The sequence below is a fragment of the Pelobates fuscus genome, chromosome 9, assembly GCF_036172605.1.
Source record: "Pelobates fuscus isolate aPelFus1 chromosome 9, aPelFus1.pri, whole genome shotgun sequence".
Taxonomy (NCBI): domain Eukaryota; kingdom Metazoa; phylum Chordata; class Amphibia; order Anura; family Pelobatidae; genus Pelobates; species Pelobates fuscus.
In genome coordinates this window covers 154,167,612-154,184,766 of record NC_086325.1, presented here as the reverse complement: position 1 = coordinate 154,184,766, position 17,155 = coordinate 154,167,612, and the positions used below count along the sequence as shown (strand labels likewise).

The following is a 17,155-nucleotide window of genomic DNA, read 5'->3' as shown; positions in this document are numbered from 1 at the left end:
CCCACAGCCAAACCAGCTACACTCATCATGTGTCATAGCTAGGTGTCCTGCGAATGTTATTCTCACACTGTTTTACTGCCATATGTCAACGCGACAACTTAATGCCAGTGGTGTTACTAGCTTATTCCTAAGTTTTTAATGTTTTTAGTTTTGCGACTGATAACTATCTTGCGAGAGGGTTTGCTTTATGTTAACTAGTTTTTGCTTATTTACAGTAGACGTACTCAACGTCCAAGTATTCACTTACACTCACAAAAAATGTGCAAGAAATCTGTATGTCATGACACTGTTATCTCATGTATGTTAAAATTGGGCTTGTACCGCTGTCGTGGCGCAGCAAGCTTGTTTTGTTCATGATTTGCACAATAAAACAAAGATTGACAATAAAGTGAACACATTGTGCTGTAATATCTGATTGGAAATGGAACCATTTTTTTTTCATGCAGGCTGTGAGAGTCACGGACAGGAGAAGTGTAGCTAGGGCTGCATAAATAGAAACAAATGATTTAGCTACTGCATAGAAAATAATTGAGCAGTGAGACAGCAGGGGCATGATCTATACACCAAAACTGCTTCATTAAGCTAAAGTTGTTTTGGTGATCAGAGTGTCCCTTTAACCTGGTTACACTTACTTGGCATTTCAACAGCCAACAGGTCGTGTTACTTCCTGGTCTGGTTAGCTCAGTGGAGCTAAACTCGAGAAAACTGCTCTATTAAAGGTACAATATAGGCACCTAGATCACTTCATCTTGATGAAGTGGCCTGGGTGTCATGCCCCACCCCCATTACTGTTTTAACCCTGCATTGCGGTTCTGCTGAATGGCAATGTTTTCATTGCAGGGATTAAATACATCTGTTACTCAGCGGCTCTTCCGATGAAACTCTATTATACTAATACCTACGGGAAATCATTGGATTGGCTGAGATCATCAATCATAATCTCAGCCAATGAGCCAGAGCTTCACCAAGGAGAGAAAGGGAAAGTAAAAAACCTCTTTCACTCCATTCAGGTGAGGGCTGGGAGTCTAAATGGCCAACACAACACTATAGTCACCCTTTAAGTTAAAGTTGTTTTAGTGCTTAGAGTATCGCTTTGAAGGTAACCTTTTATTCTGTCCTATTGTCTCTTTTCTCCTACTTGTTACTGCTTCAGGCAAGGATTGAAAACATATCGCTTTGTTTCAAGTTGTATTCATTACATTGATACAATGGCACCAACTGTGCAGTATTTTTTATTTGTTTTACCTTCGTGTATTTTTAAACTTGCCGTACATATATGTTTCATTTGTTATACTTTAACTTAAAGTGAACCGGTCATGGCAGGTTTACTTTTCGTGCTTCTAATTCCATAAGCAATAAATATATATTTGATGATAGGGAGAATTAATATATTGAATTGAACAAGGAACTATAAAAATAATGCTTAGACCAGTTTCAGTACTATCACAGCTGCCATTATGTTGGGTTTCTGGGTGTCATTATTGCATTAATGCTTAACTTCCCAGTGCAGTGTGCCGCCCCTCTATAACACACGGATCCTTCCTTTATAAGGACGCCAAAAGCCAGCTGTGTAGGTATAAAAATAACAAGTGCAGGCCCCCCTCCCACCAAGTCAACATGTTAGTATGTGCTTTCTCTTATAAATCTTATCTTTATGACTGAGTAAAGAGAAATTCCAGTATTAGAAAAAGGGTCCAGGCACTCGAATGTCTTCAGACACCTTTTTTTTTTAGAACAAGTGGAACTCTACAATGTTTTGACTCCCAATGGAGTCTTTGTCAAGCTACTTCACACCAAAGCTTGCAAACATTTGTAAGAAAATGGGAATTAAAAACAGAATGGAACTTAAGACACTATCCTCAAACTCAACCAACTATGGTACTGTGGAGAGCCAACCAAATATGGTACTATGGAGAGCCAACCAACTATGGTACTATGGAGAGCCAACCAACTATGGTACTATGGAGAGCCAATCAACTATGGTACTATGGAGAGCCAACCAACTATGGTACTATGGAGAGCCAACCAACTATGGTACTATGGAGAGACAACCAACTATGGTACTATGGAGAGCCAACCAACTATGATACTATGGAAAACCAACCAACTATGGTACTATGGAGAGCCAACCAACTATGGTACTATGGAAAACTAACCAACTATGGTACTATGGAGAGCCAACCAACTATGGTACTATGGAAAATCAACCAACGATGGTACTATGGAGAGCCAACCAACTATGGTACTAGGGAGAGAATAGGGTTGTAAACCCTTCTCAAATAAAATCAAGTTTAGATCTAAGGCAATACCGATTAGAAAAATAGTACCAGGAAACAAAGTTCATCTAGCCTCTGAAGCCATAAGTAAATCTTTTGAAGAATTCTATGAATCCCTGTAAAATCTACCTGATTCGAATTCTTCTGCGAAAGCAATGCAGGAGTTTTTAAATAAACTTAATCTCCCACAAATAGGGGATTCAGAGATGGGAGAACTGAACTCTCCTATAACACCTGAGGAAATTAGAGGGAACATAAAAAATTTGAAATAAGGGAATCGGCACTTTTCTACTAAAAGTTTGAACCCCTGATCTCCCCGGAGGCCTTAAAAGCATTTGGGTTTGTATAAATGTTTGTATAAATGTATGTAAGCTTTGGTGTGAAGTAACTTGACAAAGACTCCATTGGGAGTCGAAACGTTGCAATGTTCCACTTGTTCTAATAAAGGGGCCTGAAGACATTGGAGTGCCTGTACCCTTTTTCTAATACTGATATTTATTATCTTCTGGGCTTGTGCTGGCCCTTGGTTCAGCTAAGCACCCTATCGTAAGTGAATTGAGTGTGGTTCCTTTTCCATTTTTGAAATGCCGCATGAAATTGCCTGTGGGCCGGTGAGGGATCTTTGATCTCCCCACTGGCCCATCATGGAACACAGCGGGGCCGGCGCTCGGATACCGCTGGCCCTGCATGGACCCGCCGGGGAGGTCCTGTGACCTCCACTGCCGGCCTCGGCCCATGGCCATCATGGCACACCAGGCATTTGCCTGGTGTGCCCGATGGCCAGTCCGGGCCTGGTGCTTGGAGTACCGTTCCGTCATAATTAACCTCTTCATCCAAAATAATCCTTTGTGCAGAGATCATCATATCTTCAGGTTCACACCAGTCAAAATAAACAATTAATTGCAACGAATTGTAAACCAAACTGAAATATAGCTGGAAAGGAGATTTTAGTGTAGCTGTTTTTCTCTAAAATGTTCAGGGCTTTTTCAGTTATCTGCAGTTCACTGTTTAGAGCATATCTCCCAACACTGGGAGATAAGAGAAAGGGATGGCTGGCGTCACTTCCCACTCAAATTCTGGAAAAAGAGGCATGGCCGCCTACTGCAGGGACCTGTCTGGCGAGCCCCCATTATACAGAAAACTTTCCTGAAGCTCTCTCTGCATGGTCCTACTAATATTTATTTACAGTGCAAGTGCTTCTAGTAATGGATCAGGATCGTTGGGGGGACTAGTTTGGTGCGTAAACCTTACTGAGTCCACAAATACTTAAAGGTACACTATAGGCACCCAGACCACTTCAGCTCATTGAAGTGGTCTGGGTGTAGTGTCCCTATTGCCCATAGTGCTATAGGGAAACTGCAATGTGCCAGAGAAACTGCAATGTTTACATTACAGCACTAAGTCTGCCCCCAGTGGCTGTCTCCCACACAGCCACTGGGAGCACTTTCTGGATTGAAACGGACCTTTGGTCCAGTAAATGACGCTGGACGTCCTCACGCCCTGCATGAGAACACCCAGCATCAGATTTTTCCCCATAGGAAAGCATGGATTCAATGCTTCCCTATGGGGAGGTCTAATGCACGTGCCCGCTCATTGCGCAACATCGGAGAAAGCAGAGCGTTGACCCATTGCCGAGGGACATCAGCTCTGGGAGAAGCTAAGTAAATAAAGGGATTTTAACCCTTTATTTAATGCAGGTGAGATGGGGGAGGTGTGAGGGAGGCAGAGGGAGCGGAAGTGCCAGGCATACAGCTTAGTATTCCTGGCACTTTAATATCCCTTTCATTTTTAACTACATCTTCTGTTTGTTTGTTTTTCTAGTTTGCTCCTGTGAAATTTTTTTATCAATTGAACGCATGTTTCAGTGTGCCTGTAAGTGTCTGCTCATCATTGGGTCTTTGTATTGATCCGAGATTCAGCCATAACATTGCAGAGAGTCCAAATGACTGAAACAATTTGGCGTGCCCCACATACAACACAAGTGCACTATGAATGTTCTATTTATTGCCTTTAGCAAGATATTTGTTTTCCCAGTGTTTCGGAAGCCATGATTCTCCACACTTAACACGCATTGGGCTACCTTATTTATTTACCTAGTAAATGCCATCGATTCCTATTAAAACATGTTTTATTATTATTAATATAATGTTGTGTATATGTGAGTTTTTTTTCAGATTCAGATTACATCATGGCATACCTCCCAACATTCCAAATGGACAAAGAGGGAAACTATCATTTTTTTGTGATGTAACATGTGAGTGGGAGTGTGGCCAGGGGTGGGACTGTTCTGAAAATTTGTAGGTGACTTCCGAATAGCAATTTATGCAACTAAAATGTAATTTAGAATATGAACAATGTATTTTATTTACACAGACTGATTTCTAAACACATTTATTGTAGTGTAAAGACACATTACTGGGAGTATTATTGCTGTGGAGCTCTGTCTACACTCTGACACATTACTGGGAGTATTATTACCGTGGAGCTCTGTCTACACTCTGACACACCAACAATATGGAGATCCTAGAAAAGAGGGACATTAGGAGAGAAAAAAGGGACAAAACTGTATGGATTTAGGACCAAAATAGTAATTGTCCCTATTTAATACGGGTACATTCAAGGTATATCATGGAGAATCACCTTGATTGGAAAGCTCTAATATTTAATCTCTTTAGTTTGGAAAAATGTTGCCCTAGAGGGGATATGATAACATTATACAAATATATCCGGGGCCAGTGCGAACAATTGTCTGGAAATCTATTCATAAACAGGGCTATTCATAGGACATGAAGTCACGCATTTAGGCTGGAAGAAAGGAGGCAAAGGAAAGGTTTTTGGTTTTTACAGTAAGAACAATAGGGATGTGGAATTCTCTGCCTGAAGAGGTGATTTTATCAGAGTCCATACAGATGTTTAAAGGACCACTATAGGCACCCAGACCACTTCAGCTCAATGAAGTGGCCTGGGTGCCAGGTCCCCCTAGTTTTAACCCTGCAGCTGAAAACATAGCAGTTTCAGTGAAACTCTGAACGTACAAACTCCAAGTACCATGACCACTGCAAAACACTTTAATGATTGAAGGACTAATATTTGTCCCTCCTTGCCTTAAGGGCTATATTGTACCTGTATTTTACCCTCCCATGCTCTCCAGTTTTCAGTGCGTTGTTTTATTTTAAGATGTGACACTTTACTTGAAAAATTAAGCATTCTTCCAGCTCTCTGTTAATATAAAAAATAGCCTTGTGCGTCCTATAAAGTGATTTATAAGAAAAAAGAAAAGAGGACAATTTAAAAACAAAAAGCAATAAATTGATTTGATGGATGGAATCCAAGCAGAGATCTCACTTCGGAGATCAAGATCATTTTCGTTTATGTAAAACTTTAGCTTTTCAAACCAAATTAGTCATCAGCTTCCTCTTGTCCTGTAACACACCATTTTAGGAAAAGGGTTACGTTAATTGTGCTTGTTGAAAAACTGAGCCCACAGCGTTCATTCCATGCCAATTCTTCAACTTCTCTTCGCTGTTCAAGAAGTGCTTTAAAAAGACATGACTACCTCTGTAGAGGTTATATCGCTTAGACTGCCCTGGTGCTAGCCCCTAGTTTAATGTCAAACAATTTACGTAATCTAGTTTGATATAATCTAAGGCTCTGCTCTGTTCCTAGGGACTACCCAATTTTATATGCATCAATGATGTGGAATCATCAATACACACTATTAAAGGAACACTATAGTCACCAGAACAACTTCAATTTAATGAACCGGTTTTGGTGTATAGGTCATGCCCCTGCAGTCTCACTGCTCAATTACCTGCCATTTAGGAGTTAAATCACTTGGTTTATGCAGCCCCAACCACACCTTCCTTCATGTGACTTACACAGCATTCCTATACACTTCCTGTAAAATGATATCTAATGTTTAAACTTCCTTTATTGCACATTCTGTTTAATTTAGAATTTCTATTCTCCTGCTCTGTTAACACCTTGCAGAAGTCTCCTGTGTGTGATTAAAGTTCAATATACAGAATTGGAGATACAAACTTCAAAAGCAACTTAACATCTGATTGAAAATTAAACCATTTATGGACAGAAAAAAAAGTGATTTGACTCCTAAATGGCAGAGAATTGAGCAGCGAGACTGCAGGGGCATAATCTGAACACCAAAACAACTTCATTCAACTAAAGTTGTTTTGCTGATTATAGTGTCCCTTCAATTTCTTAATCTTAAAAGGGAGATCTTTGCTTGGATTCTATTCAACAACTATTATTATTTAATTTCATATAGTCTAGTTACTTAGAAATCACTTAAAGGACCACTATAGTGCCAGGAAAACATACTTGTTTTTCTGGCACTATAGTGCCCTGAGGGTGCCCCCACCCTCCCACTCCCGTGGCGCTGAAGAGGAAGGAAGGGGTTAATCCCTTACCTTTTTTCCAGCGCCGGGCTCCCTCGGCGCTGGGACTCTCCTCCCTCTTCTTCCGTCATCGGCTGAATGCGCATGCGTGGCAAGAGCCATACGCGCATTCAGCCAGTCTCATAGGAAAGCATTATCAATGCTTTCCTATGGACGCTGGCGTCTTCTCACTGTGAAAATCACAGTGAGAAGTGCAGAAGCGCCTCTAGCGGCTGTCAATGAGACAGCCACTAGAGACTGGATTAACCCACAGGTAAACATAGCAGTTTCTCTGAAACTGCTATGTTTACAGCAGAAAGGGTTAAACCTAGATGGACCTGGCACCCAGACCACTTCATTAAGCTGAAGTGGTCTGGGTGCCTATAGTGGTCCTTTAACAGGACTTATTTATTTAATAACAGACAGATGGTAAAATGCTGAATTTTTCAAGCAAAGTCACGTTATTTGTCCAAGCTGAACGGCAGTGATTGGCTCAGAGTGCTGGGGGCAGGCTAGCCCAGCAATGGCAGCCAATCAATTTCGTCAATGTTGGATGAAATCGACACGATAATGCGGAAGTATAAATTTGGTACTATCCATGTAGCCAATGGGGGAAGAGTCCCCCAGCACAGCCTATTGTTCCTAAACGGTTCAATATTATATCGAGGGACAGAGCTAGGACAGCCTATCCGCCACATAAGATGTCATGTACAGCATTTAGTGAAAATTTGTAGATTTCGAAGGGAGGGGCAGAATAATGGTGGGCTTATGGAAACAATCAATTATTATAAAAAATACAAAAAAAAATATATAAAAAAAAAAAATCAACACACAACTAACTATAACCCAACGTACAAACTGCACCTATTGAGTGAGTGCCTGGAGTGTCCCTTTAATATTTTAAAGACTGTCAAGGTTAGTCAGTTTAGAAACTTCCCAGGTATAATTAGCCTATAGTAATTATATTAATTATGATTGGGAGATAATCCTCTATATGATTCAGATGGAAAAAAATGACCTAATCATAGCTCATTTCGATAATCTTTAAATCTAAGGCTTTATTCACTAAACTAGGATTTGTGCAAAATTAGCCGAGTTGTATAATTTATTTTCATTTTGATTATTTTGGCCTGACATTTCTCCTTCATTTTCTGTTTTAATGAGCAACCCCCCCCCCCCCCCCCCATGAGTCCTACAGAGCGAGGTAACGAGCCAGTCACTCCGTGAACTGATTAATTCTTTCATTTCCATTCTTTCATTTGGTCCTTTTTTTTCTCAATTCCCTAAAAAAATAAATTCTTCCCTGTTTCCTCTCTCCATCTCTTCCACAAAGCACTATCCTCTTTTAAACAACTGCTATGATAACATAAATACACAGCAGCCTGTTATCCAAACCTTGCCCCTTGTTTACGTGGTGTAATCTTAATGACTATTTTCTACGTTTAGGGATTCCTCTGTCTCTGTATCTCTCTTCTTTCTCTCTCTTGTTTTGGGGAAAACGCTGGCTACAAGCCAAACCACAAGCCGTAGCTCCTAGCCGAACTGGAGAGAAAAAAAAAACATCCTCTCCTTCCTAACCCAGTCTAATACTGCAGCGAGTATGCTGCATTGCTCTCCCAGCCTATCCAGTATAAGCAATATTTATCATTTCTCCAAACTGCTACCAGAATTCACCCTGAATTCAGCTAGACGGACCCAGTGCCAATGAATTTGATGAATGCTTATCTGAAGTGGCCTGATACCATCTCTCCCTTTAACACCTTCTTCATATTTGTGTTTGAGACAGTAAAATGGGAAGCGACTGACAGCATGAGGTAAGGGTTGGCTACATTTTTGTTCTGTTTTGGGCTTTTTTTTCTTCTTCTGTGCTGCAAGAAGTGACGGAAGGCATCTTACGATGACCGTTGTTCCTTCTCGTGCGTCGGTTTTGCAGACTGAAAGTTGTAATTCTTGACCCAAGAGATGTCGACCGTTTTTGCATGGAATGTGTACAGTATAATGCAAAAGTACAGGCAAGACAGGGAAAAACTGAATGGCTTTGCTGGGGATTTGCATGATGAAGGTGGCATTTTAAAAACAGCCCCAAGGACTCGTTTGACAGGAAAAAGCACCCTCCAACGTGTACGGCTTCATGGGTGTTTGCATTGAAGTGATACATACAGCAAAAGGACGGGGGGGGGGGGGTGTTGAGGGGAGGTGTGTCTGTGTGGTACGGAGGAGGGGGTACGTAGCTCAGAATCCGACAGCAACATCAGGCGAAGGAGCAAGAAAATCTATAGAGCTCTTTAAACTGGGCTGATGCCCTTTCGAGCATCAAAAGAACCCAACATTCATTAGACAACAGGATCATACTCAACCTTCTGATTGGGTGGGAACATTTTTAGGGGGGGACGTCAGATATGCTGCTCCTGACATTGGAACAGTTTATTTTGGCTAATCCCGTTAATTGCTGCAAATATGCCCTTAATTTTCAGAATTTAACATACATGAATGCCTTCGGCAGTTTCTGTGTCCCTTTTATAAACAGCTGAGTGACACATTTACAAAGCGGCCTAAATGCTGCATTAACCCTTCTAGCAATGGATTACGGAAGGAATGTTTTCCATCACCTGCCCTGTGTTGATATTCATTTATATTCTGTCACTAAATGAGCTCATATGTATATATACAATCCACTGGTGTGCATATCCTCTAAACACCTTACCGCAGTGACAGCTTCTCTAGGCACTCAGCTGCCATGCACTACATTTCCCATAATTCCCAGCCTGCTACGTGGTTGGAGTGCCAATAACAAGTACACAGTTCTGTCTAGGAAATAGATATCAAAGGTTAGGAGGTATTGCTGCACTTACTACCGGGCAAGACGCTGCTTTAAATGTGTCTGTGTTATAATCTTCAAAGGACAGAAATATTGTTAAATGGTGTAAAAATTCATGGTTTTTGTGTTGTTTTTTGTTTTTATCACAGCAGGGCTGTTGTCCTAATCACACCTTCAACTGAAGGTTTTCTAGGGATGAAAATTAATTCTTGAACATACCCAGTATTTTTTGATCGCAGAAAGAAGCTAATCAGGGTTATTCACTAATGTGAGAATTTAAAGTGAATTTCACATTTAAACCTACACTCTCAGCAAATCAGCCTGGCTTGAGAAATATACTTTTCTTTCCAAGCCAGTTTTGTGAATGGGGAGTCACTGATTGGCTGAATGCATCTGTGACAAATGCTCCTTACCCTGGACGTTTGCTACGAACTCCTAAAGGAGTGTGAAAGCTGGCCTACTGCCCACTGACTTTGGGCAATATACATTGTGCCAATCTCCCTATTTTTCCTTCCGTTCGCAAGACATTTCCCTCCTGGTTAGTGGTAAATAGTTTCCCGAACACAAATAAATTTCCCCAGTTCGGCAGTTATAATCTACCGAACACCGACCACCCCGTGGGTCATTAACTACAAAGAAACCACAGACTTCGTTGCTCTACCTGTGTGGCCGCCGTTCGTGTAACCGAACAACACCTGCTGGAGAAAACTGCAGCCATCTTGTCGCACGAACGCAGGCTGCAGGACTTGGTCGTCGAGTGTCTGGAACTATAAGTTGGACACTCGACCTCGCGAACACCGGTAAAATCAAACGAACACCTGCTTCTTCCACGACAAGCCAGGAGCTAGATTGGCCGAAAATGTGAAATTCACTGTGAATTCACTTTGAATGAATAACCATCAAAGATTTAGATGTTTTGGGGGGAGGACCTTTCCACAGATCTATGTGGTTAAGGCAATCGATGGGGCATGTTCTAGTAGGAATTCTAATTTAGGAGATGGTTTATCCTCTTGCCAAGACAGTGTAAACAGAAAAAAAATATTGTCTAGCAAAACCAGCTCCAATTCACTCTAGGGAGACTTTGGGGCTTATGCATAAAGATCAGTGTGATGCTATGTGCAGTAACCATGGAAACCAACAATATGTTATTTCTCTTTGCTTCATACCCAGTAGATTATCCCATAGTTCTCCTATAACCCTTATGTGCTTTAGTATTGTAAATCCTTATAGCTCATTTATAAAGGGACACACAAAGTACTATAACCACTACAGCTTATTATAACAGATGGTGCTAGGAAGCCTCTGGGTGCCACCCTTCTGTATTTTGTTAGAACAGTTTCTAGTGGCTTGACAGGATAAGAGGAAGGTCCGACATCCGTAGCCCACTACCTAATAACGTCATAGTGGAGAACTCCCACTTTTTCTGTCCGAGCGTTGCCATGGGACGCAGAGAAGGATTAGGATCCCACAGGGCCAAGCAAATTCATGGTTCCAGGGTTCCTGTCTGACCTCCGGGCCCAAGGCAGCTGCCTTGGGTCGATTTATGGTTAATCTCATGCACTTGCTGTACAATGAGGGACTGTTAGGGCAAGTATATAGTAGGATTTAGTCATTTTTGGTGCAGAAGAATCTTTGTTAATTCCATGTGGCACCAGAAAAGACAGAATTACCCGACAGCCCACTGAATCCATGACGCAAAACGTCTTAGTTATTTGTTATTAGTATTTATATAGCTCTAACATATTCCGCAGCGCTGTACAATGATAGAAAGGGGATATTTGACATACAGACTATTAACAGACATGTGAAGTAGGCACTGGGCAAATGAGCTTACAGTCTACGAGGATATGAGGCAGGGAGGTATATATATCGTTGGATGTCTTGCCCACCTACTTGACTGGGATTAAAACCTGGATTTCCTGATATAAGACAGTAATGTTACCACTGCTCTAACCAAAACAGGGACACTTGGGAGGTATGCGTTTATGAGGAAACCTATAGCTGCCTTGCAACACATCAGCAAATTAAGTTATAGTGGTTTGGGTGACGTACCGCCCCTTTAAATGATCTGACCGAGATCCTCAAACTGTAACGCACTGCCCCTTTAAATGATCTGACTGAGAACCTCAATCTGTTCTCCTATAGTGCTTGCTATCAGTGGGCCTCTTTTCTTAAAGTGCTTGGGTAATTTAAGTAATCTTGAACCGTACAAGAAGACTCGGAGGAAGGGGAGGGGGGATACGCTGCATAATACGAACTACAGCCGTCACTGGTGACTTACAACCTTTCCAAGGCTATATTTTACAAGGATTGTAAGGCAATTGGGGCCAGCTTGTGAATAAATCAGTATGGCCCTAAGACAGGGCATTAACACAAATATCTCTTAATTAAAGGGTTATTCACGAAGCTAAAAATTGAATTACATGTTTTATGGGGAATAAATCCAAGCTGTAGTTCGCTATTTGATTTTTTTTTTCCAATTTAGTTTGATTTAAAATTCACAGTTTCCTTATCGATTCTCCCCAGTTACCAGTTTAGTGAATAAATCCCTAAATATGTATTTATTTATTTTTATATGTTGACATTTCTATTACATTTATAAAGTGAATAAACCTTCTGGTTTCTTCTGGAGTCCAACTTGTGTCTCGCAGAACTTGGTACTATGTGTCACCTACTCTGGTCACGTTCGATCATTTCAGCATTCTGGAAGGTGATCTGCAGACACATAAAAGGTGTTAATAGCACCCCAGGGTGTTTTTGCCCCCCAGGGTATATATGTGTGACTGCGTTGATGTCCTTGTGTGTGTGTGTGTGCGTGAATGACTGTGGGGGATGGAGTCTTGGTCCCAGGCAGTACAATGTGTTGGGCCAACCCTGTGGAGTTGGAAACATACCGGTAGTCGGAACTGGTTACTGAAATTTTTGAATCCCACTACTTCTAACTCCCCCCAACCTCCTCTTTTTTTTCTCCCTTCTCTCTCATCCTAGTTCTCTCTATATATATATGCTCTGGTTCTTCATGGAGACAGGAGCCCTCCTACATGACTGGGGACTCAGTGTTTAGCACACCTGAGAAATAACATGCTCTTGAGTTTGATTGTATAGCATACTGTCCGAAAACAAGAATAATTTACCTTTCCTGACCTCACACCCTAAATCTATTTTACAAGCTGTCACACTGTCAGCCGGCTGGATATTGGTCACCGAGCCCCTGTAGTTTGGAGTTCAGGTGTTAAGGGGTCTCTTTTTGGTCATTTATAACACTGATAGATTGCTCCTTACCATCGACTGCATGCTATGGGCTTCTTAATATCACTCTTTATTTGTGATGTACAAATGGCAGTCGTGCTTTGGGTTAGAAGCAACATTCCCTCAGTGCTGTATGCAATGCTCTTAAAAGAGGGAAATTTATGCCAAATAAATTTTTTCGCTCGTTCTGTTCCTTTAACTAACAGTGGTACATTATCTAGGTGTACATATTTGCCTAGTTTGATCATTCGTGACCTCGTGCAGAAGATAGAGGTGAATTGCAGAGGTGCATCCAATCCATACATTCATCTTGTTGCCTTTGAGGCCATAAATCATCCAATGCTGTGATTTATAGGAATGATTTACAATACATCAGGTTTAGGTATGGAGTACCTAGTTTGTTATTAAAAATTACCAATTCCAGGACCTCTTCACACACCTCCACCAGTGTCACATTGCCCTGGGTAGAAAAATCAATATTCCCAAGACTGCTTTTACAGGGGGCTTCAGGGGGCAGGGGGAGGGGGTGTTAAGAATTCTACAATTACCACTGAAACAGAATTGCATAGAAAGTTAATATCTAACCTTCCTATGTGCTTACGTTAACGTACTTTTTGTCTTATTCATTGAATATACTATTAATCATAGTAATAAATTATATAGTTTATATGTTTATAGTCACATCCATTCCAGTGATGTCACAGGCGCCATGTTCCACAGACTGCGGGTATTACACTAGTGAGTGTAAGACCCAAATTCTGCCCTGGCCAATATCTCGCCCCCCTCCAGTGCAGTTAGCCCTGCTGAGCTAGAAGCATGCTATGTCGAAGAAGAGGACAACCAGAGGGTTCTCTTGCTTTTCCCTATTACCCAATCCTCGGCATAAAGGTTTATGTCAATAATTGATTGCATCCTATGTTGGGGGAAGGACCAGATCTTTCAGCAAAGTTATTGCAAATTAGCTAGCATAAGGTATTTTGAGTGATGTGTTGCAGTAATTGGGGAGTTCTGGGGATAACCCCCAATTACTGCAGGATGGTGAGACATTGAACTTTAACTTAGGACTGTTTTGCGTAACCTGGGAATGTTGGAAAAATACATTATACAGCTCCAATAAAAGTAATACAGAGTTGAAATGTGACAGCTTTCACTTTTGTATAATTAAAGTAACAAGTTCCATATTTTATTTCTTTCCCTTAATGCTGGCATTTTCCTGGCTGCACAGAGCTACAGCGCACCCAGTCAGGTACAGTCTTATCCTTACGTACTTTGTGATTGTATTCAAGTCCGGATGTATGAAGTGCTATATGTGATGTGAATCAATTATAGACCGGCTCCAATGATTTGGCACCGCTCCTCTTTGCTTTCTGTCTCTCCTCTCTCTGTAACTCTATGTACACCCACCATAACTGTAAACCCCGTAATGTTAACCCTTTATTAACCCATTATGGCAGTCAACCAGTTATTTGGCTAAAAATGCTCAAAATAAAACAGAAAATGAAAGTGCCAACTTCAGACCCAGAATATACCCACTGACCTTGAAATCATTCCCACATATGCTGAGGCCCAGAAAACCAGGGCAAAAAAATGCCAAAGTACCGTTCACCTTGCAGCCAGATCCAGATATATTCCTTCTTGGCGCATTGTGTGTTTTCTTTAATTATTATCAATAACAATTGAAAGATGGCTGCCTCCAGTAGACTGTGTCATTGCACAATCATGCAAATGCAGAGCATCCAGAGCATCTTTGAATGATTACTATGTCAGTCAGCGGGATGCCCCCCTTGCAAATGCAGACCCTTGATCTGTGCATGATTGCTGATAGGTCAGTCTTCCTCTAAACCCACTGTATCTGCCCATTTACCCTGGGACCACGAGAATCTGCACATTCATTCTTAGAATCTAAACATTTACACAGAGAATCTGCCCATTCATCCTAAGAATCTTCGCTTTCTCTTTGACTGTAGCTGAGATGGAGATTTTTCCTATTTTTGCCTAAATTTGGCAGTTTGGCTTTCAGTTCACACAACAGTTGAGCTTGAGATTTATTTATTTTTATTTTTTTGAAAATCTGCCATTTGGCCTTTAAATTGTAAATCCCATGTGGAGACTCCCCTTTCGCAAATTACTGAATTAATTGCCATGTGTTGCTGTCTGTCAAAATTCAATGTGCGTCCCCTTGGCACTTTGTACCCATCGCATGGGATCAATGGCATGGTGGAAATCCTGACAGTCTGTATTTTGTAAAAGCCCTGTCTGCCTACACCTGGCACAGTCTGACTAATTAGCAAGGAGACACCATTGTCCTCCCCAGTTATCTGTTCCATTTTTACTTTGGTTCCCAACTGCTGTATTTAAAGGGGACCCTCACTCAGGAATTTTAATATAAATTTGATTCATCCCCCTATATTTAAAAAGATGTGCTCGTGAGGTCTAAAAAAAACCCACAGAATTATTTGTGTACGTTGTGCTCTTTTGTGCTCAATTGTTTAAGAAGAATGAGTCACACGGAATTCTGTGCTACGTAACTTGAAGGAACAACAATGTATTTAAAGTATTAAATGGTGTTATTGTATGTTTATGTTTGTAATGGTGGATATTGTCTCGCAAAGTCCTTCGTTAATACTTTAGTACTTCTACCTCTGTGATAAATATATTTCCCAGCAAGCTTTGCTCTTCTGTCCCATACTGCTGTATTCAGTTTGCCGCTCAACTGCTACATTACCGTAATTCTTTCCTCACCGCTGGAGTGGGTTAGTTCTGCCACTTCACAGCGCACACGATTCACTGTATTTGTTTACCTATTTTTTAAACAGTTTTTATTTCTGACACCGGAAAACACTCTAAGATGGAAAGCTTAATATTGTTCTTTTTTTTCGAAGCACGCGTAAACCTTGATGGATTATGAGAAAACAGACTGCTCTGACCAGATATCACAGTGCCTATGGTTGTTGACTCCCTGGCCTCCTGGGCACCCTCTGTGTGCTCTGGCATTGTCACTGATACAGAATGCTGTTACTCGGCCCCCTTTTATAACATGTATGGTGCTCACATCACACATGTCGTAAATGTGATGAGGTCACCACTGTGATGTCATGTGAACACGTTCTGACATCTCACTGACCAATGTGAAAGTTTAAGTGCCTATTTAAGCCACTCCTCTTGCCCTGTAGTGGTTTCCCTTCTGGTTAAATCAGAGATTGTATTAATTTCTCGTCTTGATTGCTGGCTTGTGTTTGACTATTCTCCTTGCTGTACTCCTTGACACCCTTGCTTATGTTATCGCTGTCTTCTGTTGTCCTAGACATTGGCTTGTATTCCCCAATTCTATAACCGTTCCTCAGACCTTTTATTTATTTTGCTATTAGTGTTAAGCTTGGCCACCTCTAAGGATAGGGAGTTAAATTGTGTCAAGGTAATTTGCCAGTTGTCTTCTTGTCCATGCTTGTTAGGGCTAGGTTTTAGGCTAAGTTAAAGAAGCATTCATAATCTGTCAAAAAATGGTGTCCTTTATACCCAATGTTGTTGCTACCCTAGTGTTGATGACTTTATGCCGCTGTGCCTTGTGATACTGGAGTCCTGGAGGTGGATCCTCGGTGGCTGCAGGCCTGCAGCACTCTGGTCCACCCAGTTACCTCCCCGATTCTTGTTGCTGGCATGGGGGTCCATTGTGATTAGCAAGATGGAGGCTCAAGCCCGTATGAAGGAAAGAGAGGGAGAAACTGGGCAAGGTGAAAAAGGCAATGCAGGGATGGTGATGTTGCTCAGATGGCACTGAGTCCCTCAGTCACTGCTCTGATTATGGGGGACATTGCTGGTGGTGTTACTTTGTCAGCCTGTTTAATCCTTTTAGTCCCTCCAAACAGTGATTGGATTTTCTAGTTCCTTGCTTTGGACTCCTGGTGTTCTGTATATTCTCCTGCATTTTTACCTTGTTTTTGTCCTAAACTCCAGAGATTGATTTCTGGTTTCTGACTTCAGCTAACCCTCTTGACTATGCCTTCTCACTGCCTGTCCTGACCTTCAGATCAACTGACAACATCGCTAGCTTTTTCCCTCTAATATACAGTTGCTTAGTTCTTTCTTTACTTATTATAAGCCACCGTGCCACCAAAGATCCATCAGGACCTTGTTCCCGCCTCCAGGTGCCCACTGAGGGTAGTCATCGCAAGGGAGGGCTATTCTACAACAGCTGAATTCTTTATACACTACTAGACTTCTAGTGGGTTTTCATACTTGAGCCAGGAAGATGCTGACACCCTCCATGAGTTGGTGACAGTCCCAAGCGCTTATTGCCCCTTCAGAATTCTTGTGCACAGAGGCCTTAGCCAATTCTGGACAAGTCAATAGTGTTTGTACAAGTATATATGACTGTTTATAGTTAACTGCACACAAGAACTTACAATGTGGATGCTAGA

At 41.4% G+C, this 17,155-nt stretch overlaps 1 protein-coding gene across 4 annotated transcripts in view; it reads left to right on the top strand.

Moving 5' to 3' along the window:
• Positions 1 to 17,155, top strand: part of GARNL3 (GTPase activating Rap/RanGAP domain like 3) — a 296,004-nt gene that overhangs the window by 77,837 nt on the left and 201,012 nt on the right. For 2 of the 4 annotated variants that reach the window (XM_063432806.1, XM_063432803.1), the window contains exon 2: positions 13,963 to 13,983. The exons of 1 other annotated variant lie outside the window; for it this stretch is intronic. In XM_063432806.1, the coding sequence (XP_063288876.1) occupies positions 13,963 to 13,983 (21 nt within the window). Of the gene's footprint in view, positions 1 to 8,265; positions 8,485 to 13,962; positions 13,984 to 17,155 lie in introns of those variants that run through there. One more of the 4 variants, XM_063432804.1, reaches the window with a different exon arrangement.